The sequence below is a fragment of the Phyllobates terribilis genome, unplaced genomic scaffold (assembly GCF_046119375.1).
Source record: "Phyllobates terribilis strain yellow unplaced genomic scaffold, ASM4611937v1 Scaffold_8__6_contigs__length_399053987, whole genome shotgun sequence".
In the NCBI taxonomy this organism is placed as follows: Eukaryota; Metazoa; Chordata; class Amphibia; order Anura; family Dendrobatidae; genus Phyllobates; species Phyllobates terribilis.
In genome coordinates, this window is record NW_027362768.1 from 54,506,617 (window position 1) to 54,532,620 (window position 26,004).

At 45.4% G+C, this 26,004-nt stretch overlaps 1 protein-coding gene across 2 annotated transcripts in view; it reads right to left on the minus strand.

The window, feature by feature from the left end:
* Positions 1 to 26,004, minus strand: part of CUNH1orf21 (chromosome unknown C1orf21 homolog) — a 201,474-nt gene that overhangs the window by 43,622 nt on the left and 131,848 nt on the right. For both annotated transcript variants that reach the window (XM_073642971.1, XM_073642972.1), the window contains exon 3: positions 11,749 to 11,843. In XM_073642971.1, coding sequence (XP_073499072.1) covers positions 11,749 to 11,843 — 95 coding nt within the window. The remainder of the gene's footprint in view (positions 1 to 11,748; positions 11,844 to 26,004) is intronic.

Here is a 26,004-nt window from a genome sequence, read left to right on the forward strand (position 1 = left end):
TTACACTGCATTTTTCCTGCCAAGAGATGTAGAAATGGTGCAGAAATGTCTGCATCAAATACTTGATGTGTGCACATACCTTAATACACTGCCCCTACATAGGTAAGCATTACTCTGACAGATAAGATTTATTTTTGCCATCCCATTTTCCCCTTACAGACATCCCCTGTACATGTACGGCGCGCGTCAGTAGTTGGTGAGCTCGCCCCATACCTAGCAGATAATGGCTGTGACACACAGTCAGGGTCTACCTCTAACAGCCACAGGTGGAGCAGAGCTCTGCCCACAACTGTTAACCTGTTAAATGCCACTATCAATCTTTGAGAGCAACATTAACAGCGTGCTGGCGTAGCGGCATGTCATTCTATGTGCCCATCAGCACCGATGGGTTGCTATGACAGCCAGGTGTGTTTTGAAGATCTTCGTGCCTGCCATCACTGAGCTCCTTTGAAACAAGGCCTGTGGTTGGTCTTCAAAGGAGACTGTTAGTTTTGCTATATGCTGCATAACTGTGGTCCTTAAGCGGACAAACAAATACAGTAAAAAGTAAAAAAAATAAAATAAATAACCTTAAATTCCAAATCACCCTGCTTTTCCCCCCATTAAAACTAAAGATAAAAAAAATAAAATTAGACACATATGTGGTATCGTTGCATCCAGAAAAATTTGTTGTATCAAACTGTAAAAATAATTAACCCAATTCCCCCCCAAAAAAAAAAAAAAATTCAATTTTTTTCATAATTTTACAGCTCATGGAATTTTTTTTCTCGCTTTCCAGTCCACTATGTGCTAAAATGAATGGTGTCAAAAAACATCACAGCAAAAGATAATGCCTTACCAACACCAAGTCAGATTACCAATGCACTGCAGGATGCAGCAAGCCTCCATGATAAAGGTGGGGGCAGCACATGTGCAAAATACTGATGCAGACAGCCACCCACCAACCTACCAATTCATGGAGGGGATGGCTGTGTAGACGTTAAGGGTCCTCATACTTCCGAGTCCTAACACATGAGGACCCTTGATGTTTGAGTTGCGAGCTTGTGTATTTTGGCCAAAATATTGACCAATACTTCATGTGGTGTATTTATCTTATTTTTCATCTTTTTTGCACATTTTTTTGCAGGATGTGGTGAGGCCTCTTTAGTGTTGGCTGGGTGAATTGGGGCGTCTGTCCTGTGGGTGTGCATGTATATAGTGCTGGGCAACCCACCTGATCTAATAGTATGGGCGTCATCAATAGGCTGCTAGCTAGACACTGTGCACCACACATATCTGTGTGACTGGTGCCCTATACAGACTCCATCGATGTGCATGTATAATACTACACAACCACCCCCTCCATGAATTGGTAGGTTAGTGAGTGGCTGTCTGCATCAGTATTTTGCACATGTGTTGCCCCCACCTTTATCATTGAGGCTTGCTGCATCCTGTAGTGCATTGGTAATCTGACCTGGTGCTGGTAAAGCATTATCTTTTACAGTGATGATTTTTGAAATTATGACCAATGTTCACCAAAATGAATGGTGTCATTCAAAAATACAAGTCATCCCGCAAAAAAAAACAGCTTTCATGTTTATGTTGACACAGAAATAAAGTTAAGGCTCTTGGAAGAAGAGTAGGAAATGCAAAAATGAAATTGGCCATGTCAGGAAGGGGCTATACATAAGTCAGAGATAATATCATGCTTCCATTAGAAATCATGCAGGTGGATAACAATTAGCGATGAGCGAGCATGCTCACTACTGCTTGGTGCTCGCCCGAGCATCTCACTGCTCGAGATGCTCGGCGCTCGCCAAGTATTTCCAGGTTTCTCGGGCGGGAACTCGGGTCCCCTCCCTGCATGTTTGGTGCTCTTTAGAGAGCCAATGAACATGCAGGTGTGGCACCCTGCTGTGCACAGGTACCACAGGACCAAGGGTGCATGGACGGACTTCTCCACAAGAGGCCCTCATTACATACAAACTCCTCCACCCTTCCACCTCATACCACCAGAGGGAGCCCTGATAGGGATATATATGGAGGGTGGAGCCAGGCAGCTCAGTTAGTTCAGTGAGAGTAGTCAGACAGAGGGAGTCTGAGAGTGTGCTGACGCTGAGAGCAGCGAAGATGCAGAGCGTCTGCTGCTGAGTTCTGAGGGCCCCGAGTGTGGCCGAAGGCAAGAAGAGAAAGGAGAGAGGAGTTGAGGGGGCAGAGGAGCATCATAGGCTCACCCCAGTATACAAACCGGACACCGGGTCCGCGCCTACAGGGTCCCTTTATACCCAGTAGGGACCACCGGCATTCCAGGAGGACTACAAGTCCCTGGCAGACCTGAAGCTAGACCCACACAGGACCAGGAACCACGAAGGCCCCAGCGTTACCAGGGATAGTGGTTGCCAGCAGAAGGTCCTACTACCGAGTGACTGGTGAAGGAACAGCACGACACATAAGCTAGGCCCAGTTGCAGGCTGGCCAGGAGCATACAGAGAGGCAGACACGGACCAGGAGGGCTTATACCCGCTCACTGGGGAGAAGTCCTGAAGTGCACCCATCCTACTGAGTACCCTGAACCGTACCTGACATCCGCACCAGTAAAGGTATTGAAGCGAATCCCCTGTCTCTGTCAATTACTCCTGCTGCGCCATCCGCTTGCACTACAAGTCCCAGCATCACCACCCACAAAACTCCACACTGCCCCCGGGGCCCCGCTCCACCTGTGGGGAGCAGAAACACCTCAACTGCTATCCCATCACCCCCTGGAGGTCTGCAGCAGCGCTGGTAAACCTTACCAGGCACCACAGGTGACGTCACAAACTATTTATTTTATTTTTCCTATCCAAGTTACAATCCCCCTTTTTGGTTGACCGCCCTGGGACACGGACCGGGCCAGCCACTGTGACATACGCCCCCACAAGCATCCATAGGCCCGGCTGCCGAGTACCCCATTGCCCCGGGGGCGCGTCACAGGGATTGCCTGCCATGCACTGTAATGCCATAGCCATGTTGGTTGTGGGCATTACAGTGATTGGCTGGCCGCACAGAGTCATCAGGTCTATGTCAGACCTGGCGCCGCCATGCTCGTCACAGTCACTCCGGATCAGACAATGTAGGGAGAGCTGCTGCTGAGCTAGGGAGAGATTTGATTGTGTATTAGGTAGTGTAGGGCGAAAAATCGTACATTACACATATCCATCTTAACAAACAGTCCTTCTGAGGACTAATCCATCTGCAGAGCTATCAGGCAGGCAGGGTGTATAGGCAGGCAGTATATATAGCAGACTGCAGTGCATATAGCACAAGAGGCTCCATTCTAATTCTGCCTTCTGCTGCTGTTAGATATTTTTATACAAAGGCCCAGGTCTCAGGGGCCAGGAATACTTTTCCTTGGATCTTAATCCTCATTATTTGGTTAAAAAGCAATCCAGAGAACACCATTTTTCTGCGCCATTTGCTTGTGTAGGGAGAGGTGCTGCTGCGTCAGGGACAGATTTGCTTGTGTATTAGGTAGTGTAGGGAGAAAAACCGTACATTACACATATCCATCTTAACAAACAGTCCTTCTGAGGACTAATCCATCTGCAGAGCTATCAGGCAGGCAGGGTGTATAGGCAGGCAGTATATATAGCAGACTGCAGTGCATATAGCACAAGAGGCTCCATTCTAATTCTGCCTTCTGCTGCTGTTAGATATTTCTATACAAAGGCCCAGGTCTCAGGGGCCAGGAATACTTTTCTTTGGATCTTAATCCTCATTATTTGCTTAAAAAGCAATCCAGAGAACACCATTTTTTCTGCGCCATTTGCTTGTTGGCACTAAGGAATACAGCCAGGTCCTTTCCATATTAGAGCGCTAGAAATCCAGCTACTTAAAACTATATTTTCTCCGTCAAACGGATCACATATACTTTGTCAGAAAATACTGCCATTTCTGGCCTCCATTAAAAATTTCCTTTAGTGTGTCAGTGAAGCAATTCACAACAGTTTGCTGTTCAAACTACTTACCTACAGGCCAGGTATTTAAAACTCAGTTTTCTCCATCACATGGATCACATATAAGTTCGCTCCAAACTCAGTCATTTGTAGTGAGCGTGGAAGATACTGTCCTCCATTTAAAGTGGGCAAGGCACGTGGCAAGGGACAAGGAACTGGACGTGATGGTAATGGTGCATGCAGAGGCCGAGGACAAGGCTGTGGGCAAGCCGAAATTGTGCCACAACAAACACCCACATCTTCTCGCCTGACCTTCCTATTCCCAATTTATAGGGGACCGCAGCACACCACTATTGAACCCAGAATAGTGTCAAAAGGTTGTTGGTTGGATAGTGGATAATGCTTCCAGTCACTTAGCCACCACCACCCTGTCTTCCACACGGTCAAGTCTCAGTAGCCGTAAGTCTGGATGGCATATTCCTCACCCTGATCCTCCTTCCTCCCACCGTGCCGAGTACCCAGAGACAACTGATCCAACACTTGGATACTCTGAAGAGCTGTTCACTTTTCCATTTATACATTCGGGCCTCTCGCCGAGTCCACTTGAAGCTGGGCAAGAGGAGATCGCGTGTAGCGATGCCCAAATATTTGAGCAGCCACGGTCACACGAAGGCGACGGTGGGAAAGTGTCACAAGAGGTGGATGATGATGAGACACAATTGCCAGAAAGTCAGGAGGAGGACCAGGGTGTGGAAGTGGAAGACGAGGTGGTGGATGATATAGTAACTGACCCAACCTGTCAGGAGGACATGCAGAGCGAGGACAGCAGCACACAGGGGGAGGAAGGCAGAGCACCCCAACAGGCAGGAAGAAGCAGTGTGGTGGCCGCAGACAGAAGGCAGGCAACCGTTCCCCGTAACACCAACACGAAGGAAGATGCCAGTACAACTGTTAGGTCTTCCCGAGTCTGGTTGTTTTTTAAAGACTCTGCCGATAACCCCAAAAAGGCCATTTGCACCACCTGCCAGGCCAGCATCAGCAGGGGTGGCAAAACGACCAGCTTGACCACCACCAGCATGATCAGACACATGGCAGCAAAGCACCCGACTTTGTGGGCCGAGCCCCAGGGTCCAGGAACAGTGTCTGCGGGTGGCACCATTGCTTCTTCCGCTGTTGTGCATGCAAGCCAATCCCCTGTCCATGGTGCTTGCGAAGACGCCTCCTGCCCTGCACCTGTCGTTGCACGCTCTCAAGTAGCAGCATCAGGAAGCACGTCCATGTCATTGTCCCAGCGCAGCGTTCAGTTGCCAATACCCCAGTCCTTGGAATGCAAGTGCAAATATGCAGCCAACGCCTCACAGGCCACACTACTAAATTCTCACATTTCACGACTGCTTGCGCTCGAAATGTTGCATTTTAGGCTCATGGAGACGGAAGCATTCCGCAACCTGATGGTGGCGGCCGTCCCTCGGTACTCTGTCCCCAGCCGCCACTATTTCTCCCGGTGTGCCGTCCCCGCATTACACAAGCACGTGTCCCAAAACATTAGCCGTGCCCTCAACAACGCAGTTACCGGGAAAGTCCACCTAACCACGGACATGTGGACAAGTGCTTGTGGGCAGGGACGGTACATCTTGCTGACGGCACACTGGGTTAACATAGTGGAAGCCGGGACGCAGTCGGGCCTTGGGACGGAACACGTCCTTACGACGCCAAGGATTGCGGGCCCTAGGTCAATCAGGGTTTCCCCCACGGTCTACAGCTCCTGCACCTCATCCTTCTCAGCCTCCTCCTCCTCTTCAGCCTCCATCTCCGAAATGACCACATCAGTCACAAGCTGGAAGCACTGCAGCACAGCCTCGGCCAAGCGGCAACAGGCTGTGCTGAAGCTAATATGCTTAGGTGAAAAACCGCACAATGCTGAAGAGTTGTGGACAGCTCTGAAAGATCAGGCAGATCTGTGGGTCACACCGCTGAACCTACAGCCAGGCATGGTCGTGTGTGACAATGGCCGGAACCTGGTGGCGGCTCTGAGGCGAGGCGAGCTCACACACGTACCATGCCTGGCCCATGTGCTTAACCTCATGGTTCAGCGGTTTCTCAAATCCTACCCGGAGCTGCCGGATCTTCTTGTTAAAGTACGCCGCCTGTGTGCCCATTTTAGAAAGTCAGCTACAGCTTCCGCCGCCCTTGCAGTGTTTCAGCAGCATTTGCAGCTTCCGGCTCACAGACTGGTGTGTGATGTCCCCATGCATTGGAACTCTACACTGCAGATGTTGGGAAGGATTTGTGAGCAGAAGAGGGCAGTTGTTGAGTACCAGCATCAACAAGGCCGTCGGTATTCAGTTCAGACTCCACACATAAGACCTCAGGAGTGGACATGGATGTCAGACATATGTACCATCCTCCAAAACTTTGAGGACTCCACCAAGATAGTGAGCGGCGATGACACCTTAATTAGCATCACCATCGCGCTTCTCTGTCTTCTGAAAAGCTCTCTGCTCACAATCAAAGAGGATGCATTGCAGGTGGAGCAAGATGAGATGGAGCAAGGAACCATACAGGGTGATTACACAAGCCAAGCCTCATCTCATCCCAATGTGGAATGGGTGACAATGAGGAAGAGGAGGAGGAGGAGGAGGAAGGACAGGAGCTAGTTTCATACACTATAGACGGTACTACCTGCACAGCTGTCATACCGTCTGTTTAGCGTGGATGGCCAGAGGACAGAGAGGAGGAGGAGAGCATGGTCAGTCATCCTCTTGGTGAGGACACGGAAGTCTTGCCTGTTCGTAGTCTGGCACGCATGGCAGAGTTTATGTTACGCTGCCTTTCCCATGACCCTCACGTTTTCAAAATTTTGGGTGACAGTCATTACTGGTTGGTGACACTTCTAGACCCATGTTTCAAGGAGAACTTTATATCTCTTATTCTTGAGGCTGACAGGTCTACAAAAAATAGGGCTGTACCAGAAGGCCCTTGTTGCGGAACTATTAAAAAAATTCCCATCTGAAAACGCTGGGGGCAGAGGGCACACTTCGTTGGACAACCAAGGAGTACAGGCGAGAGAAACACAACTTCAATCCAGCAGAGGCAGAGGAACACTGTCAAAGTTCTGGGAGAGTTTTCTCAGACCCTCCCATCGCACAGGCCCTGAGGCGCGGGGTACTCTTACAAGGAGTGCAAAGTTTGGGAAAATGCGGGAGTACCTTGCCGACTGTACCAACGTCCTCCGTGATTTCTCTGTGCCTTATAATTATTGGGTATCCAAGCTGGATACGTGGAATGAACTGTCTCTCTATGTCTTGGAAGTTCTGACCTGCCCTGCCGCCAGCGTTTTATCAGAGCGGGTTTTTAGTGCCGCTGGTGGAATTAGAACTGATAACCGCATCCGCCTGTCAACTGAAAATGCTGACAGTCTGACTCTTATAAAAATGAACAAGGGCTGGATTGGGCCAGACTTCTCAACACCACCGAATCATAGCAGTGTAACAGAAACTCAAATCTAGTGTCTTTTCTTGGGAGATGTATTCTCATGCACCTTTTCACATCCACACATGGGTATACGCTTCCTGCTTTTGGCTATTTGCTCTTGTCCTCCTCCTTCTCCTCATCCTCCACCACCATATCACCAGGGTGACCGTGGTCCGTGATGCAACACCCACATAATTTTTTTTAAAGGGTGTTTATGATGCCCGTAAAAAAAATTTTTTATACAGTATGTTCATGTATACCCCCCAGGGGTAAATGTTTGTCAGCCCATACACTTAGTGCATGGGCATTACAAGTATAGGAGGCCCGCTCCTTTCTAATGGGAACATTTTTTTATGAGGCCCTCCTCCCTCATCGAGGGCTGACTGCTGGCCTTTTAAGAATAGTAAGGGCCGTCTGATGGCCCTATAAAAATAGGCTTTATGACTTTCAGAGTCCTTCCATCATAAATAAAACAGGATGTGTCTGATGTGTCACACACCATCACATTGCCAGATAAGGTTGTAAAATGTTAAAATGACATTTCCCGGTGAATGCATTTGTCTTAAAAAATAACGTAAAAAAAACAAAACAATAGGATCTTTCTTTAGTATAAAAAACAGCGTCACCAATTTAACTTCAATGTAATCACATTGTTCAGCTCATGCACCTCCTCCCCCATCTCCACATCAGTCACAAGCTGACAGCACTGCAGCACTGCCTTGGCCAAGTGGCAACAGGCTGTGCTGAAGATAACATGCTTAATTGACAAACTGCCCAGCGCTGCAGAGTTGTTGAAAGCTGTAACACAGCAGCCTGATCTGTGGCTCTCACCGCTGAACATACAGCCAGGCATGGTCGTGTGTGACAATGGGCGGAACCTTGTGACGGAGAAATGACAGCCGGGATAGATACGGTTTCCCTCTATGCCAGTCCTTTCACCGAGCTAAAGAATATGGCTGTGGTGAAATACAACTCCCACTGAGAAGCTGTTTCAGATTGAAAAACATTGTGCTCACCAGAGGATTTGATTCTGAGGGATAACCTTTCTCACCCGCTCAAGAGCCCCATAGCAGCTGCAAAGTTAGTGCTATCATGAACTCTCCTGAGGTAGAAGCCAAGGCACACCAGAGGACTCTCTGGTGGGACCGTTCAACCCTGCCGAGAAGCAGTCCTTGCTAAGAAAAGTGTGTGGGACGGTACCCAGACACTCTATTTTTACTGAGGAGAAAACACACGCAAACATGGGGAGAACATACAAAGTCCTTGCAGATGTTGTCCTTGCTGGGATTTGAACCCAGGATCCCAGCGCTGCAAGGCTTCAGTGCTAACCACTGATCCAATGTGCTGCGGTTCACCCTCTAATATCTAAGAGGCTGGAGAAACTTGCACCTACTGCCACTCTATCTTCAGCTCCTTTGTGAGAAAATGTATTTGGGCTGCCACTCAGTCTACCAAATAAAATTCCTGAGAAGGAAATTGGGGATGGCTTCTCTACTGGTACTGGGGGCACTGCTAATACCATGGCGTCGTACCATAGTTTGCTGGAAATATTCCAGGCTGGTAGAAGGCAAGCAAATTCCCACAAAAAGTACCAGCAGTAATGTTCAGGCCACATTTCAAGTGCAAGCAGCTTTAGAGGACATCCTGGTAGAAATGACACACAGAGTAGATACGGTTTCCCTCTATGCCAGTCCTTTCACTGAGCTAAATACAACTCTCAGCAAAAAAAGTTGTGGACTGGCTCCATACCGTCCCTGGCCACATTCACCTGTCCACATGTTTGTGATTAGGCGGTCCTTCCCAGTAAGTGCATTGGGGAGGGCACGGGTAATGTTGTGGGACCCGTGCTTGTGGAAGGCGGAGGCGACACCGGGAGAAACAGTGGCGGCTGGGGACCGAGTATGGATTCCCGGCCGCCACCGGCATGAGGTTGTGAAAAGCTTCCGCCTCCAAGAGCTTAAAAGGCCATATTTCAAGTGCAAAGAGCTACCCAGAAATCTGGCAGTTTAGTGTTGCAGCCTGTGGGTGAGTGGGTGGCTGGCTGCATACTTGCACCTGCATTCCAAGTAACAGAAAACTAAGCAGATGGTGGCCTCTATCATCATCATGGCCTCACCTCGTCACTATGAACTCTCCTGAAGGAGAAGCCAGGGCCCGCCGGAGGAGTCTCCGGTTCTCTGGTGGGCCCGTCCATCCCTGCCGAAAAGCAGCCCTGGCTAAGAAAAGTGTGGGGGAAGGTTCCCGGACACTCTACACTCTATGGCTGCTTTTTTAATGTGGATCGGCCATGCTTATGCATGTTATTTCTCAAAACGCATTACAGATCAGGCCATTGACCAACTCTGTATACAAGAAATTAAATGCCCAAAGAAAGATGTGTGTGTGTGTCAAAGCAGCACCGACAAGTGCGAGTTGATGTTGGACGGGCTGCCATTGCTTCTGCAACAAGTTCAATTACAGGACTTCCTGGGAGAAATGACATGCAGGGTAGATACGGTTTCCCTCTATGCCAGTCCTTTCACCGAGCTAAGTGCAACTCTCAGCAAAAAAAGTTGTGGACTGGCTCCATACCGTCCCTGACCACATTCACCTGTCCACGTGTTTGTGGTTAGGCGGTCCTTCCCAGTAAGTGCATTGGGGAGGGCACAGGTAATGTTCTGGGACCCGTGCTTGTGGAAGGCGGAGGCGATACCGGGAAATATAGTTGCGGCTGGGGACCAAGTATGGACACCCGGCCGCCGCCGGCATGAGGTTGTGAAAAGCTTCCACCTCCACGAGCTTAAAAGGCCATATTTTAAGTGCAAAGAACTGCCCAGAAATCTGGCAGTTTAGTGTTGCGGCCTGTGAGTGGGTGGATGGCTGGCTGCATACTTGCACTTGCATTCCAAGTAACAGAAAACTAAGCAGATTGTGGCCTTTATCATCATCATCATGGCCTCACCTCGGCACTATGAACTTTCCTGACGGAGAAGCCAGGGCCCGCCAGAGGAGTCTCCGGTTCTCTGGTGGGCCCGTCCAACCCTGCCGAAAAGCAGCCCTGGCTAAGAAAAATGTGGTGGAAGGTTCCCGGACACTCTATGGCTGCTTTTTTAATGTGGATAGGCTATGCTTATGCATGTTATTTCTCAAAACGCATTACAGATCAGGCCATTGTCCAACTCTGTATACAAGAAATTAAATGTGCAAAGAAAGATGTGTGTGTGTCAAAGCACCACCGACAAGTGGATGTTGGACGGGCTGCAATTGCTTCTGCAACAAGCTCAATTACAGGACTTCCTGGGAGAAATGACACGCAGGGTAGATACGGTTTCCCTCTACGCCAGTCCTTTCACCGAGCTAAATACAACTCTCAGCAAAAAAAGTTGTGGACTGGCTCTATACCGTCCCTGGCCACATTCACCTGCATGAGGTTATGAAAAGCTTCTGCCTCCACGAGCCTAAAAGGCCACATTTCAAGTGCAAGCAGCTGTCAAAAATTTGGCAGTATAGTATTGCAGCCTGTGGGTGGGTGGCTGCCTGCATACTTGCGCTTGCATTCCAAGGAATGGGGTAGGGACAACTGAGCGCGGCAGTGGGACAAGGACGTGGACGGTGATTGTTGCAAGTCTGCAATGACAGGTGCATGGCGGGAGGCATCTTCGCATGCGCCAAGGATCACTTATGATGGGCACACTTTTAGGCAGTGACCTGGGAGTCAGAGATGCTTCCAGAGGTCTTCCCCATGCTGTTCCCATGTCTTTTCACACTGTATGCATGTGTCTGATGATGTGTCACACACCACATGGCCAGGTAAGGTTGTAAAATGTTAAAATGACATTTCCTGGTGAATGCATTTGTCTTGGTTGAAAGTAATGCAAAAATGCAAAAACGCATCAAAAACGCCACGTGTGAACATAGCCCAAGTTGTGGAGGACTATTTTTGTTTTTGGTTATTTATTTTGCCTCATATACAAGTCATTACCCAGGAAAGGATGTTCCTTAACATATTTCACAGGAAAATCCATTTTGGTTTCGTTTTTGTATGTTTTATTGTGAGTCCGTGAAAGTGGCGTAATACTCTGACCACGTTGTTGACAGCAATGATGTGGGAGTCTGAGATGCTTTCAGGGGTCTTCCCCATGCTGTTCCCATGTCATTTGAGCACTGTTCCCATCGATTTAGGAAATTTTTAGGCCCTCTGCAGACAACTGGGGGGAGCCGCCTGAAAAATGCTCGAGTTTCCCGTAGACTTACATTGGGCTCGTTGCTCGGGTCGAGCACCCGAGTATTCCAATTTGCTCGACCCGAGCAACAAGTACCCAAGTATTTTAGTGCTCGCTCATCACTAATAACAATCAATGGATAACCAACAATAAATGTCTACCAAATTTTCTTGGTTCTTTTGCACAATTTTCTGCTCTTCTTCCTCTCCATTTTTCATGTACTTGACTTCTTCAACTGGTTTGATCCTGTATTCATCTGTTAAGATAAATGAACAATAATTAGTTTGGTTCTATAAACATTGGGACACGGAATTATCATCTAGACATTGCATGGAAAGTGTAAAATTGCTTTGTAAATGCTTGAAATATGTTTTCATTGATCTCAAGCTAAACTCAGCTCTCAAGCTCTCATTTGTATCGTGTCTTCATATCAGAGACATGAAAGATGTTTTGAAGAGATTCCATTGATTTAAAATAGGTCCTGACAGGTTTCCATTGGAGTACTGCCATGTTTGGTGGAAAAAATAATGCTGCATACTATGTTATTATTGATATTAAAAAATCCATAATCCTGCTGAAAGAAAAACAAAACAAAACACCACAAGCTTCTCCAGGGGCATTTGTGAAATGAGTATTGTGTGTCTTTGGTGGGCAATAGTGATGAGCGAGTATGTATCATTAACTGTTTCGGCGAGCATGCTCGGGTGGGCGCCGAGTATTTTGGTGTGCTCGGCGTTTCATTCACTGTCGCTGTGCCTGTTAGACAGCTGTGACACTTGCAGAGATTGCTTGTTTGACAGGCGATTCCGGCAGCTAAACAGGAAAGGTCTGTACGATTTCCTCGATACACATAACATTGTGGGTTACAGTTAAATTAGACAAAATGTTACACCTATAGTAGTACGTTTAATACGGTAATTACATAACTAGTAATATAATTAGGTTTGATCCAGGGTTCTTGGACTGATCGCCTTTTGTTGGGGTCAAGAAGGAACTTTTCCCCTGTGACACAAATTGGTTGAAGGTGTCCTGGGATTTTTGTCTTATTCTGAATCATCAGTGTAGGCATAGGGATTTTAGTAATACCATTATTAGAATCACAAGAGTAATACAAAATATAAAATGAATTAAAACAATTTAATTATAAACGGGTATATTTTTAATTGTAATAGTGCAGCAATAATAAAAATTGTAATAATAATAATACTACATTGTGAGGCCTAGTCTCAGTTAGTTAGCAAGTTAGTGTAGTGTTAGTGTAGGGAGTACAATTGGGGGAGGAAGGTTGAACTTGATGGACCTAGGTCTTTATTCAACCTACATTACTATGGTTATATGGCCCTTCCCAGCATAATAAGACCAGCTCACAGCTATCTGCTTTCCCCTGGCTGGTTATTAAAAATAGGGGGAACCCCACGTAATTTTTTTCATTTGTTAGCTAAATACATGTACCAGGGTCGGACTGGGGTGTCTGGGGCCCACAGGGGAAATTGACTCTAGGGGCCCACTCTACAGCTATATGAAAATACCTATTAGCCATTATCCCTGTTATAGCGGAGCGTCGACTGTAAAACACAGGTGTCTCTTGCACATCTACTGTGCGCCACCATAATTGGGATGTACAATTATGCTAGTTTGCATTAAAGGGTTCTTTGATGAAAATAATATTAGGTAGGTGATATTTTATTTATCAGTGTAATCCGACCATTGGAAACTGCATCGATCGGAAGATTGGGGAACTCTTATCCCTGAAAGGGCACTTTTATCCCCATTTTAAAATAGAGCAGCAGATGGGATGTCTGACCACAGCTCCATTCATCCTCTTTAGGGACTTTAAGAAAAAGCCAAGTGCGATCCCTTAGGGAATGAATGGATCGGTGGTTGAATCGCACATGTCATTCCATACTAATGAAGATAAAAGTTGCACATTCTACAGATTGATGCAGGTCCCAGCAGTCGGACACCCACCAATCAATAACTTATCATTTATGCTTTGGCCACGTTCACACGTTCAGTATTTAGTCAGTATTTTACATCAGTATTTGTAAACCAAAACCAGGAGAGGAACAATCAGAGGAAAAGCATAATAAATAGTGTTGAGCGAGTATGTTCTGTTCCGAGTATGCTCGGGCGAATTCCGAGTATTTATAGCTGCTCGGTGATATGGTTGAATCGCTCCCGTGTCAAACAGTTGCAAATCATGCACACGAGAGTGATTCAACCATATCACCGAGCAGCTATAAATACTCGGAGCTCGGCCCGAGCATACTCGGCGAAAGGGTTGATAGAACATACTCGCTCAACACTAATAAAACATGTCACCACTTCTGCATTTATCACCCACTACTGGTCTTGGCTTACAAATACTGAGGAAAAATCCTGACCAAATACGGAATGTGTGAATATGGCTTTAGGATAGGTGATTAATTGTTTTCACCGTAGAACCCCTGTTTAAGTGCATATTTGCTAAGGTGTACTAGTCACATGACAGGGAGGGGTTAATCATTCAAGTATTTAATCTCTATTGGAAATCAATAATCTTCCCCTTATTGATATTAGAGAAAACAAGTGACCTCCATACACAACATAATCCACTATACCAAGACCAATAATACCACATACAAGGAACAAATACCGCCATAAAGTGACCAAATAATACCACATACAAGGGATAAATACTGTCTCACCATGACCAGATCACATATTAACACCACATAGTGACCGAATAATATCACTTACAAGGGATAAATACCGCCAGGCTGTGACCAGACCACATATTACCACCACATAGTGACCAAGTAATACCACATACAAGGGAGAAATACCACCACAAAGTGACCGAATAATACCACATACCAGGGATAAATACCACCACACCATAACCAGCTCACACATTACCACCAGATAGTGACCGAATAATACAATACTGATCATTAATAAAAATCACAAAGCTAATAACGCTAATATTACCACTGGTGACATTATACACAGGAGCTCTGTATATAGTTTCAGTGTAGAGGTAATGAAGTGATAACCAGTGACATTATACACAGGAGCTCTGTATATAGTGTCAGACTACAAGCAATACATTGATCATCGGTGACATTATACACAGGAGCTCTGTATATAGTGTCAGTGTACAGATAATACAGTGATCACCAGTGACATTACAGCATATACAGAGCTCCTGTGTATATAGTATACAGGTAATACAGTGATCACCAGTGCCATTATACACAGCAGCTCTGTATATTGTGTACATGAACAGGACCCCCATTTTGTTACCGCCATTAAAGACAGTATCTTCAAAAGTAAATTAAATTACAGCAGAAATAGCTCAGAAACCGACTAATTCTCGCAGTGCAGGGTGTGCCCTGGGGGACTCAAAAGTCTGCAGCCACACAGAGTAACTGCAGACTTATCATTTTAGATTGGACAGTATAGTCCTCCATACAGAATTATGGGCACCACATAGTTCTCCATACAGAATTATGGACCCCATATATTGCTCCAAACAGAATTATGGGCCCCATATATTGCTCTATACAGTATAATGGCCCCACATAGTGCTCCATACAGTATAGTGACCCCATGTAGTGCTCCATACAGAATAATGGGCCCCATATATTACTACATACAGTATAATGGCCCCATATAATGCTCCGTACAGTATTATGGGCCCCATATATTGCTCCATGCAGAATGATTGCCCCATATATTGCTCTACACAGTATTATGGGCCCCCATATTTTGCACCATACAGTATAATGGCTCCATATATTGCTCCATACAGTATATACTACGCCCCATAAATTGCTCCATCCAGTATAATGGCCCCATACAGTATATAATGGGCCCCATATATTGCTCCATACAGTATATACTGGGCCCCATATATTGCTCCATACAGTATAATGGCCTCATATAGTATATAATGGGCCCCATATTTTGCTCCGTACAGTATATACTGGACCCCATATATTGATCCATGCAGTATAATGGCCCCATATAGTATATAATGGGTCCCATATATTGCTCCATACAGTATAATGGCCCCATATAGTATATAATGGGCCCCATAAATTGCTCCAATGAGTATAATCATCACATATAGTGTAAGTGTATAATGGGCCCCATATATTGCTCCATACAGTATAATGGCCCCATATGCTATATAATGGCCTCATAAATTGCTCCATGCAATATAATGGCCCGATATAATGCTGCATACATAAAAAAAATCAAATACTCACCTGCCCCATTCCCCGCAGGTCTGGTATACTCAGTGCGTCTTCTTACTCTGCAGTGCTCAGTACAGAGGGTGCGCTGTAGTGACGTCATGGCGCCCTCTGCCCTGACATATCAGAGTCAGGAGATGCTGAAGACACTAGAGCTGCGGGGAACGAGCAAAGGTAAGTATTTGAGATGGGGGGAGGGGCCTAGGGTAGGGGTGACCCCAGTGGCAGAGCAGGCCAAATGGCGTGCTGTCACTCCATCCTCCCCAGGTCACACTACTTGTCTGCGTGCATGGCGTGGTGACGCCGACCATGGTCGTTGCGGCGGGTCAGGTCTTCGTGCTTCTGCATCCTCCTTTTTTGAATTACCCGTGCCCCTAAAAAAAAAATGTTTTCCCTTTTCCTTCTCCTCTCTGGGGCCCACCGTGCATTTCACTGATGCCCCGCCAGGCCAGTCCAGCCCTGACTTGTACAGTAAACTACACATGCACAGAACTAATTATATATTTCACGGACATCTATCGTATCTATCTATCTATCGTATCGTATCTATCTATCGTATCTATCTATTTATCTATCTATCTATATCTGTATATAAGATTGCTTTACTATTTTGAAAACTAGCTTTCAATTACATAGAGAATTACAGCAAGTAAAAGATGATGTGAAAAACCCATTGCATACAGATGTCATACGGATGATAGTTGAGAAAAATTGCATTGTAACTAGTGTTGAGCATTCCGATACTGAAATATCGGGTATCGGCCGATATTCACTGTATCGGAATTCCGATACTTAATTCCGATATTTTTACAATATCGAATACCGGAATCGGAAGTTCCCATAATGCCTGCGCTCTGCAGTGTCTCTGAAGGATGACAAGCTGGATGGCAGCGCTCAGCTGCGATTCAGCCTGTCATCAGAATGCCATCCCAGCGTGGGAGAATTCTCCTGATTGTTTAAAAGCCGGCGGGCGGTAAAAAGCCGCCGGCTTTTAAACAATCACACAGCCCCATACTGCTTCCCCGCAGCCTCCCACGCCGATCCTCCGCTCCCCCCATCCTGATCGTAAGTTAGGACCAGGCGGGGAGTGCAGCACCAAGGAGCGGGGAGCGAAGGACCCGGGCGGGGAAGCCGGCAGTGAAAAGACTTCACCGCCGGCTTTCTCGTTCTGTGCTGCGCTTTCCTGCCGGTTATTTCAAATGAACAGCTGAGGTATCAGGTGATGCCGATCAGCTGTTCATTTGAAGTAGCCGTGGTGCCCTCAGAGGGTTCATGTGAGTTCATTCTTGACTGCATTGCATGAACTCACATGAACTTTCCCACAGCCGCACAGGTCAGCCACACCTCGCAGACCATCAGCCCGTCATGATTAGTGTGTGCGCGGTGTGTGTGCGATGTCTGCCGGTGTGTGCGGGGTGTCTGTGCGATATCTGCGGGTGTGTGCGGTGTCTGTGCGATGTCTGTGGGGGTGTGCGCGGTGTCTGTGCGATGTCTGTGGGGGTGTGCGCGGTCTCTGTGCGATGTCTGCGAGTGTGTGCGGGTGTGCGCGGTGTCTGTGCGATGTCTGCGGGTGTGTGCGGTGTCTGTGCGATGTCTGCGGGGTGTCTGTGCGATGTCTGTGGGTGTGTGCGGTGTCTGTGCGATGTCTGCGAGTGTGTGCGGGTGTGTGCGTGCAGGCAGACATAGGCCGATGTGACACTACTACTCCCATCGGCCTATGTCTGTCCCCCGTCCACTCGTGCCAGCAGGATCATCTCGATGGGAGCAGTAGTTCCCATCAGCCTGATCCTGCTATTTAAATTGCCCTACTGTGTCCCCAATAAATTTTAAATACATGTCATTGGTGGCCAGTGGTTACCTAAAATAAATTAGTTCGTATATTACCTGTCCCCGCCGATCGCCACCTAAAATAAAGTAAAAAATAAAAAACTACACCTATACTCACCTAGACACCTAATTCCCCGAAGCCATCGATCTCCTGTAATAAAATGTAAAATAATAAACCACAACCTTATCCTTACCCCTCCGTAGTAGTCCACGAGTGTCCCACGATGATCTCCAGTTTAGAGCAGCCACATAGAATGTGACCGCTCTGAACCGCTGCCGCCGCTAGAATGATGGGGCCGTAAAGCAGCATGAGCGGGTTCGCCGGAGTTCAGGCAGCGCTTCTCCGGTTAGCTCTTTTACGGCCCTGCTGTACCGTGAGAAATTCCCACGGTACAGCAGTGCCGTAAAGGAGGTCTCCGGAGCATCGCTGACTGAATGCACTCCGGTGACCTCAGTCAGTGGCTCCCGCGGACGTGTTCCCGGCAGCGTGAGCTTACAGCAGCCATGCACAGCTGTCACCATCTCCAGATGTGACAGCTATGCATGGGAGATCAGCGCAGGAACGTGGACAGGTAACTATTTTTTTTTAGTAAACTAATAATTAAATAAAATGGTGTGTTTTATTTCAAATAAATTATTTTTTTCTGGTTGTACTGTGTATGTTTTCTTTTTAACACTTTGTAGGTTAGTAATGGGGGTGTCTTATAGACGCCCATCATTACTAACCTGGGCTTCATGGCAGCTGGCGCTGACATGAACCCCAACCCTATTACCCCCTGCCACCGCACCAGGGCAGCGTGGAAGAGCGAGGCTAAGTGACAGAATTGGCGCATCCTATGGATGCGCCATTTCTGGGGCGGCTGACAGCTGGTGTTTCTAGCCTGGGAGGGGGCCAATATTCATGGCACCCTTCCTGGGCTATTAATATCAGCCCCCAGCTGTCTGCCTAGCCTTTGCTAGCTATTAAAATAGGGGGGACCCCACGTCATTTCTTTGGGGGGGGGTCCCCCATTTTAATAGCTGGTAAAGGCTAGGTATTCAGCTGGGGGCTGATATTAGTAGCCTGGGAAGCTCCGTGGGTATTACCCCCTTCCCAGGCTTCAAACATCTGCCCCAGCCATCTGCTTAACCTCCGCTAGAGACTAAAATTATGGGGGATCCCACGCCAATTTTTTTTTAATAAATCCTTTATTTTAACACTAAATGACACTTGAGGAGTTAATAAAGATGCAGTCCCTAAATTATTATTTATTTTTTAATTAATTTTTCCCAAAAATGTTGACTTGGGCTTTGCCATATTTTTGTATGCCAGCCAGGTACAGCATCCAGGAACGGGCTGCCCCCAACTCCCAGCTGCCTAATTGTACCTGGCCGGACACAACAATATAGGGAAGCCCTTTTTTTATTATTATTTCATGAATTTCATGCAATAAGTTAAAAAAAAAAAAATATGTGGGGCTTCGCCCTATTTTTGTGTCCAGCCAGGTACAACTAAGCAGCTGGGGGCTGGAATCCACAGCTCAGGGAGGCCCAAGCTTTGTGGGCCCCCCCTGCTGCGAACTGCAGTCCGTAGCCACCCCAGAAAATGGCGCGTTCATAGAAGGGCCATCTTCTGGCGCTGTATCCAACTCATCCAGGGCCCTGGTGTGGTGGCTCACTGGGTAATAAAGGGGTTAGGGCCAGCTTTGTATTATCCGCTGGCCCTAAGCCCGAAATTCATGGGGTCATGCCAATATTAGACATGACCGCCATGAATTTCTAGTAAAGTATTTAAAAAAAACACAACACCCAGAATAAAGTCCTTTAATTGAAATAAACACACAATTCTTTAATGTTCTAAATTAAACCATATTTACCGTCACGCCCATTCCAGCTGAAGCCAACGATCTCCTGCAATAAAAGTAAAATAAAAACCAACATCATCCTTACCTTTCCATGATTCCCAGGACAGCTTCAGCTCTGCTACATCGAGATGACAGGCTGGATCGCAGCAGAAAGCTGCCATCCAGCCTGTCATCCTGCAGACACTGAGAAGCAGTGTCTGCTGAATTGCCGGCCGGCTTTTTTAAAGAGATGGTGCATGAAAACACTAATATTTTTTTAAATAAATCCTTTACACTAAATGACAAGTACAGTAAGCAACACTGTCACTGTACTTCATATATATGTGACTGACATGTTTCTATCTATCTAATCTATGTGTGAAGCTCTATTCTTTCTGTTATAAATTGTCGGGTACCGGTGTATGCCGCTGCTGAATTGCCGGCTTTTCATGTTTCACTGTGAGCACTGTTCCCATCGATTTGGGCAACCATCTCCCCCAATACATTCTACATTATTCTTAGTTGTTTTCCTTCATGTAGAATTAACCTACAAGGAAAGAAAGGGTTTATTTTCATTCCGATATTTGTGTCCCATTGACTTGCATTGGTTTCCGGTATTGGAATCGGCGATATCCGATACTTTTTGGGTATCGGCCCGATCCAATCCGATTCGATATTTCCTGATATTGGAAGGTATCGCTCAACACTAATTGTAACCGCATGACACTTGTCCTACTTTTCTAGATCAACATCAGACCGATTTTTTATACCCTAGTGTGACTCCAGCCTTCAAGTGACTGTAGGGTGATCTACATATTGGAAAACCCCGAAAAGTGATACCATGTAAGAATGTCACCCTTCAGTACTGTGTATATCTAAATGTGGGGAACAGAGTGCACAATAGGGTGATACCCTATGGAGGGAGAGTAAGAGAGTGCTGGTTACACTCACCTGATGGAGTTGTGACAGGCACAAGTCCTATGAAGGCATGAAGAAAAACAGCTGCTGCTGCCCCGTGGCTGGAAGATAAATCCTCCCGGAGATATTGGATCCAATTGGATAAACAGGTAAGAATATCACCCTTCAATACTGCTATCAGGTAGTTTGTTAACCCTTCAGGTACTTTTCATGAATTAATACAAGGTGCAATGACAGTAATGATAATGATATATTACTAAAATGTTGCAAACTTGTGACGTTCTGGCGCCTGCGCACAAGATCCCTGCAGTACAATGACCATAGACAGCAGGAATAAATGCGCCTTGTGTAAAAGGTGAAGTGCTCAGGTGCGGGATCTGGCCGCGGCGACTGCACGTTGAGGGGAACTGTGACGTGCAGGGGAGGGGGGAAACATTGTAATTACCATCAGAAACTTGATTGAGTAAAAAGACATTTCACAGCAGCCAGACTACTAATATGAGGTATACAGGTAGGTATAGATTTACATTTCTATCACCTGTATGCTCATATTACAGGTCAGATAGGTCCCAGGGGGTGACAGATTCTCTCTAAGGGGTTCATAGTCTTCGAATGGATAACGTCCTCCCAGGGTAGATAACAGGCAAAGACATCAATCCACATTGTTGTTTTTTTTTTTTTTACTTATGCCATATAGCGATGGTACAGCACAGCGCAGTGTAAGGACAGGATCGCACAGCAGTTTAAAAAATTGTTCAGTTTCATTCAGAAAAGTAGGACAATTTTTTTCTCACTTGTCAATGTAATCTGTGTATAGTCCGTATACAATCCGTTTTTTTACTGCAGCAATTATTAATCATTTACAAGACCATTTAAAGGGAATCTGTCACAAGCCTTTTCATCTGAGAGCAGCATAATGTAGGAAAAGAGACCCTGATTCCAGCGATGTGTCACTTAGTTTATTAGATGCAGCAGTTGTGACACAATCAGAGTTCTTAGATATGGAAGGCAGCAGAGCTGAAAAAGCTAACCCCGCGCACACTTTGTATGTATTCTGTATGTACATAGTCTATAGACAGTGAGCTGCTTATCACAGGATGGGACAGAGTTGGACAACTACTCACAGGTTCAGCAAACCTACAAAGAATACTTCCATACAAAAACCTTATTTAAATAGTTAATCTTTATTTGTATACAAAAACATTATAAAAACAGGTAAAAAAGATATACTGCAGAATGAAAACATCTGGTATACAAAACCTATTGTGTCACATGCATAGAATAAATTCAGATTAAATACCATATAAATATGTTCACTTATATGCAGAGAGACCTATATGCACACACATGCCCCCTTAATATATATAGGTAAATATAAATAAACCAATATAAATACGACATCAGTAGAGAAAAAGCATGTATATTAATGGAGATTGTAACTCTGCTATGCAGAAGAAGGTCACTTGAACATTTTGCCTAGGTATTTTAATTTAGTAAAAAAAAATGCAAATGTAAGTATAAATAAATTCTAAGGCAAACACAAGTGCTTCTTGGTAAAGCAGATAAATATATATGCACACATGTGAGGAGGTCCACACTATAGTTACCAGACATAGCCCTCTAACGTACGTTTCCCGTATACGCCCTTTCTCTCTGCATATAAGTGAACATATTTATATGGTATTTAATCTGAATTTAATCTATGTATGTGACACACATAGGTTTTGTATACCAGCTGTTTTCATTCTGCAGTATATCTTTTTTACCTGTTTTTATAACGTTTTTGTATACAAATAAAGATTAACTAAATAAGGTTTTTGTATGGAAGTATTCTTTGTAGGTTTGCTGTGTTTTGCGCTTCCAGCTAATATTTGACCGTTTAGGTTTATTTCACAGGTTCACCATCCTGGCAGTTAAAATGTCCTGGTGATAAAATGTTCATTGTATGGAAAACAGCACACAGCATAATACATGACACATCACTGAAATCTGTGTTTCAGCCCCTACCTCATGCTGTCCCCAGATTGAATAGCAAAAACCTGCTGACACATTACCTTGAGGCTATGGGCCCATGATGCAGAAATGCTCCGGATTTTTCCTGAGCGTTTCTGCATCTCCCTGGCAGAAAAAAACGCATGCAGATTGTACATGCGGATTGTACATGCGTTTTCCTGCCAGGGACATGCGGATGTGAAGCGTTCTTCACATGCATTTCCGCATGCGGGTTGTCAAGCGCTTTCCAAGCGATTTTAGCATCACTTGGAAAGTGCTTGACAACTTGGTCACACTATATAAATCCATGCAACCAGCATGGATTTATATAGTGTGACCATAAAGAATGGTAAAAAATAAAAAATAAATATATACTTACCTTCTGATGGCCCCCGGTGTCTTTATCCGATGCGTCCTGGCTTGCCGGCAGCTCGCGGTAGACTAAAGGACCTGCCGACGTCAGTGGTTGCGTGACCCATCACATGACTAAATGACGTCATGGCAGATCCTTAAGACCATCGCGAGCTGCCAGCAAGCCAAGACGCATCGCTAAGGACACCGGGGGCCATCAGAAGGTAAGTATAATGTATATTTTTTATTTTATTCTTTTATTTACAGGTACTATGGTACCCGGGTGCGGAGGAGAGTCTCCTCTTCTCCAAACCGGGTACCATCCGCACATTGAAACACATGGAATCCGCATCTTCAGATGCAGTGATGCAGATTACATGCGTTCCAATGCAAGTCAATGGCGGTGAAAACGCAGCGCTACCGCAAAATAATTGGTTGTGCTGCGGATTTTTCCGCAATGATAATCCTCAGCGGAAATTTCCGCAGCATGTGCACAGCACATGCGGATTATCATTGGGGAACATGGCAGGCCTTCTACCAAGCGGTTTTTAAGCGTTTCTGCAGCGGAATTGCCTTTGCAGAAACGCTTAAAAAAACGCATAGTGGGCACACAGCCTGAATGTTTCTTATGTTACAGAATTGAAATGTAACCATCAAAATCAGTTGCTATTCTGTGGCTCCATATGGCGTCCCATTTTTTTGTGCACCCATAGACTTGAATGTGTAACTCATCTGATTTATGGAGGAAACTTGCGCCTGCTGCGATTTTTTTTTTCACACACCTATTCGGTCAGTGAAAAAAAACGTTCATCTGCACTGCCCCATTGAATAACATTGGTCCGAGTGCCATGCATTTTTTTCACGGACATCACTCTGACCGAAAATACGGCCATGTACACAAGCCCTAAAGGACATTTTACACACACTGGCTGGCAGCACTAAATGACCACTGTTCAGCAAACAATTACAGATCGGTAGTCATTTAACAGCCTGAGTAACAGGCAGACCATGATAGAATATGTGCACTGAGCGATCTGTAATAGACAGTTCTGTGCACATAATCTGCCATTGTTCTTAGTAGCACGAGTCCTGAACAATTGTTTAAGCAGACTAATCACTGTTCAGTCAACGTAGGAGTATTTTACTAAATTACATATTGCCTTGGAAAAAAGAGCCCCTAAACTAAAGATCTAAATAAAAGTTAACATTTATTATATCAATTAATAAGAAAAAGTGCATATATTATTAAAAACACATGAACTTTGATAGGTGTCTTCCAATATAAATAGTCTTAAATTATAGAACATAAATCACCATTATATCTTCATAATATGTGGCCACAGACTACAACAGGATATATTAATCCCTAGTTCAAATGTATTTTCATAAATCTATCATCGCCTATGCAATTAAGGAACCATTAACCTAAACATGTTTTGCCAAACTGGCATCATCAGGGGTATGAGGTTATATTTAGCTTTAGTTTAGTTTTTTTTTTTGCCTAGGCAATATAGTAATTGTCGAAAGTGGTGGCACCCGTGAAATTGTTTCAGAAAATGAAGTATTTCTCCCAGAAAATTATTGTAATTACAATACACACAATGCAAAGATTGAGTCAACCTGTCTCCTTTTTTATCTGATTTCAGGTGTGATTTTCATATTGCCCACACCTGTTACTTGCCACAAGTGAGATTGAACAAGCATCACATGCTGGAAACAAAGTTGTTTACCCACAATTTTAGAAAGGTGCTAACAATTTTGCCTGGCCCATTTTTGAGGCTTTGTGTGAAATTATGTCCAATTTGCCTTTTTTTCTAATTTCTTTTGTGTTGCTCCAATACACACAAAGGAAATAAACATGTGTATAACAAAACACGTGTAAATGTAATAATTTTCTGGGAGAAATTGTTTATTTTCTGGAACAATTTCAAGGGTGCCAACACTTTCGGCCATGACTGTATGGAATTTTCTGAACGATTGTTTTGCTCATTCATCGGGTGATCGGCAGCCTGTTTACACTGAAACATTAGTGTGAAACAAGTGTTCTTAAGACTGCTTGTTCACCATAATCTTTCAGGTTAAATGCACCTTTACTGCTTCTGTGAATCAGTAAGATTTGCCAAACCTAGTATACAACTGTAAAATCAAGTCTTTATTTTCCAAAGTCATTTTTATACTCATAGCACCTTTAATAACACAAAAGTAAAATCTTGTGGCATACTTAGAGTCCTCTCTGATCCACGGTTTTGCCTTTTGGGCTTTTTCCAGAACATAAACAATAGTATGTTTTGGGAGACACACCTGTGTTACCGAGAGCACTGGTTATAGTGGTAGCATCCTTGTACCGAAATAAATTCAAAATACCAGAATAAAAGAAAAACCTGCTCTCTAGCACTAAAGCCTCCTCCACATGTCAGTGTTTCCAGTACATGTGTTTTCACACATACTGGAGACACTTACACACATAGACTCATTCAAATCAGTGGGTCTGCGCACATGTCAGTGTGTTTCCACGGACCGCGTGTCCGTGTGCAGAACACGATGATATGTTCGTCTTTTACCAACGGATCCGGCCGCAAACGTCCCACACACATGCACACTGATGACACACGGATCACATTCGTGTGTCATCAGTGTGACACATACCAGCACCTGGGAAAAAGCAGTACAGTCAGTGCTGTTCCCAGGCGCCTGGTGCTGAAGCCAGCTCTCATCATTATCGCCTGGTCTCCCTGCGATTTGCGCGACCAGGCGACGCTGATGGGAGTTGGAGCCTGCACCCGCTGTGTGTGTATATTGTATATTAAGTATATAAATTAATGAATCAATTAATTAATTTAAAAAAAATGGGGTGCGGTCTCTCTTTATTTTCCTAACCAGCTGAGGGAAAGACGATAGCTGAGGGCTGATGTTAATATTCTGCAAAGGGGACAATAGCCATAAAGGTTCTCACGGTGTGATTGGTGATGTCAGTAAGGTTACCATTGTTCATAGGCCAGCTCACACTGAGCTGACTGTGGGAAAGCGGCTGCTTGTGACCGGCGGTAGCCTCAATGACGTCACTGCTGGTCACTGAAGCTGCGTTTTCACGCTCAGCTCAGTGTATCCTGGATGCAGGGCTGAGCGGTCGCCTCATGTCACTGCTCAGCAATGCATCCTTACGTAGTTGGGCTCTTCGTGGGACATATGGATTATCGGCAAACAGGTGAGGATTTCTTTGTTTTTTTTAATTTTTATTTGAATAATAAATGGGTAAAAGAGGGTTGGG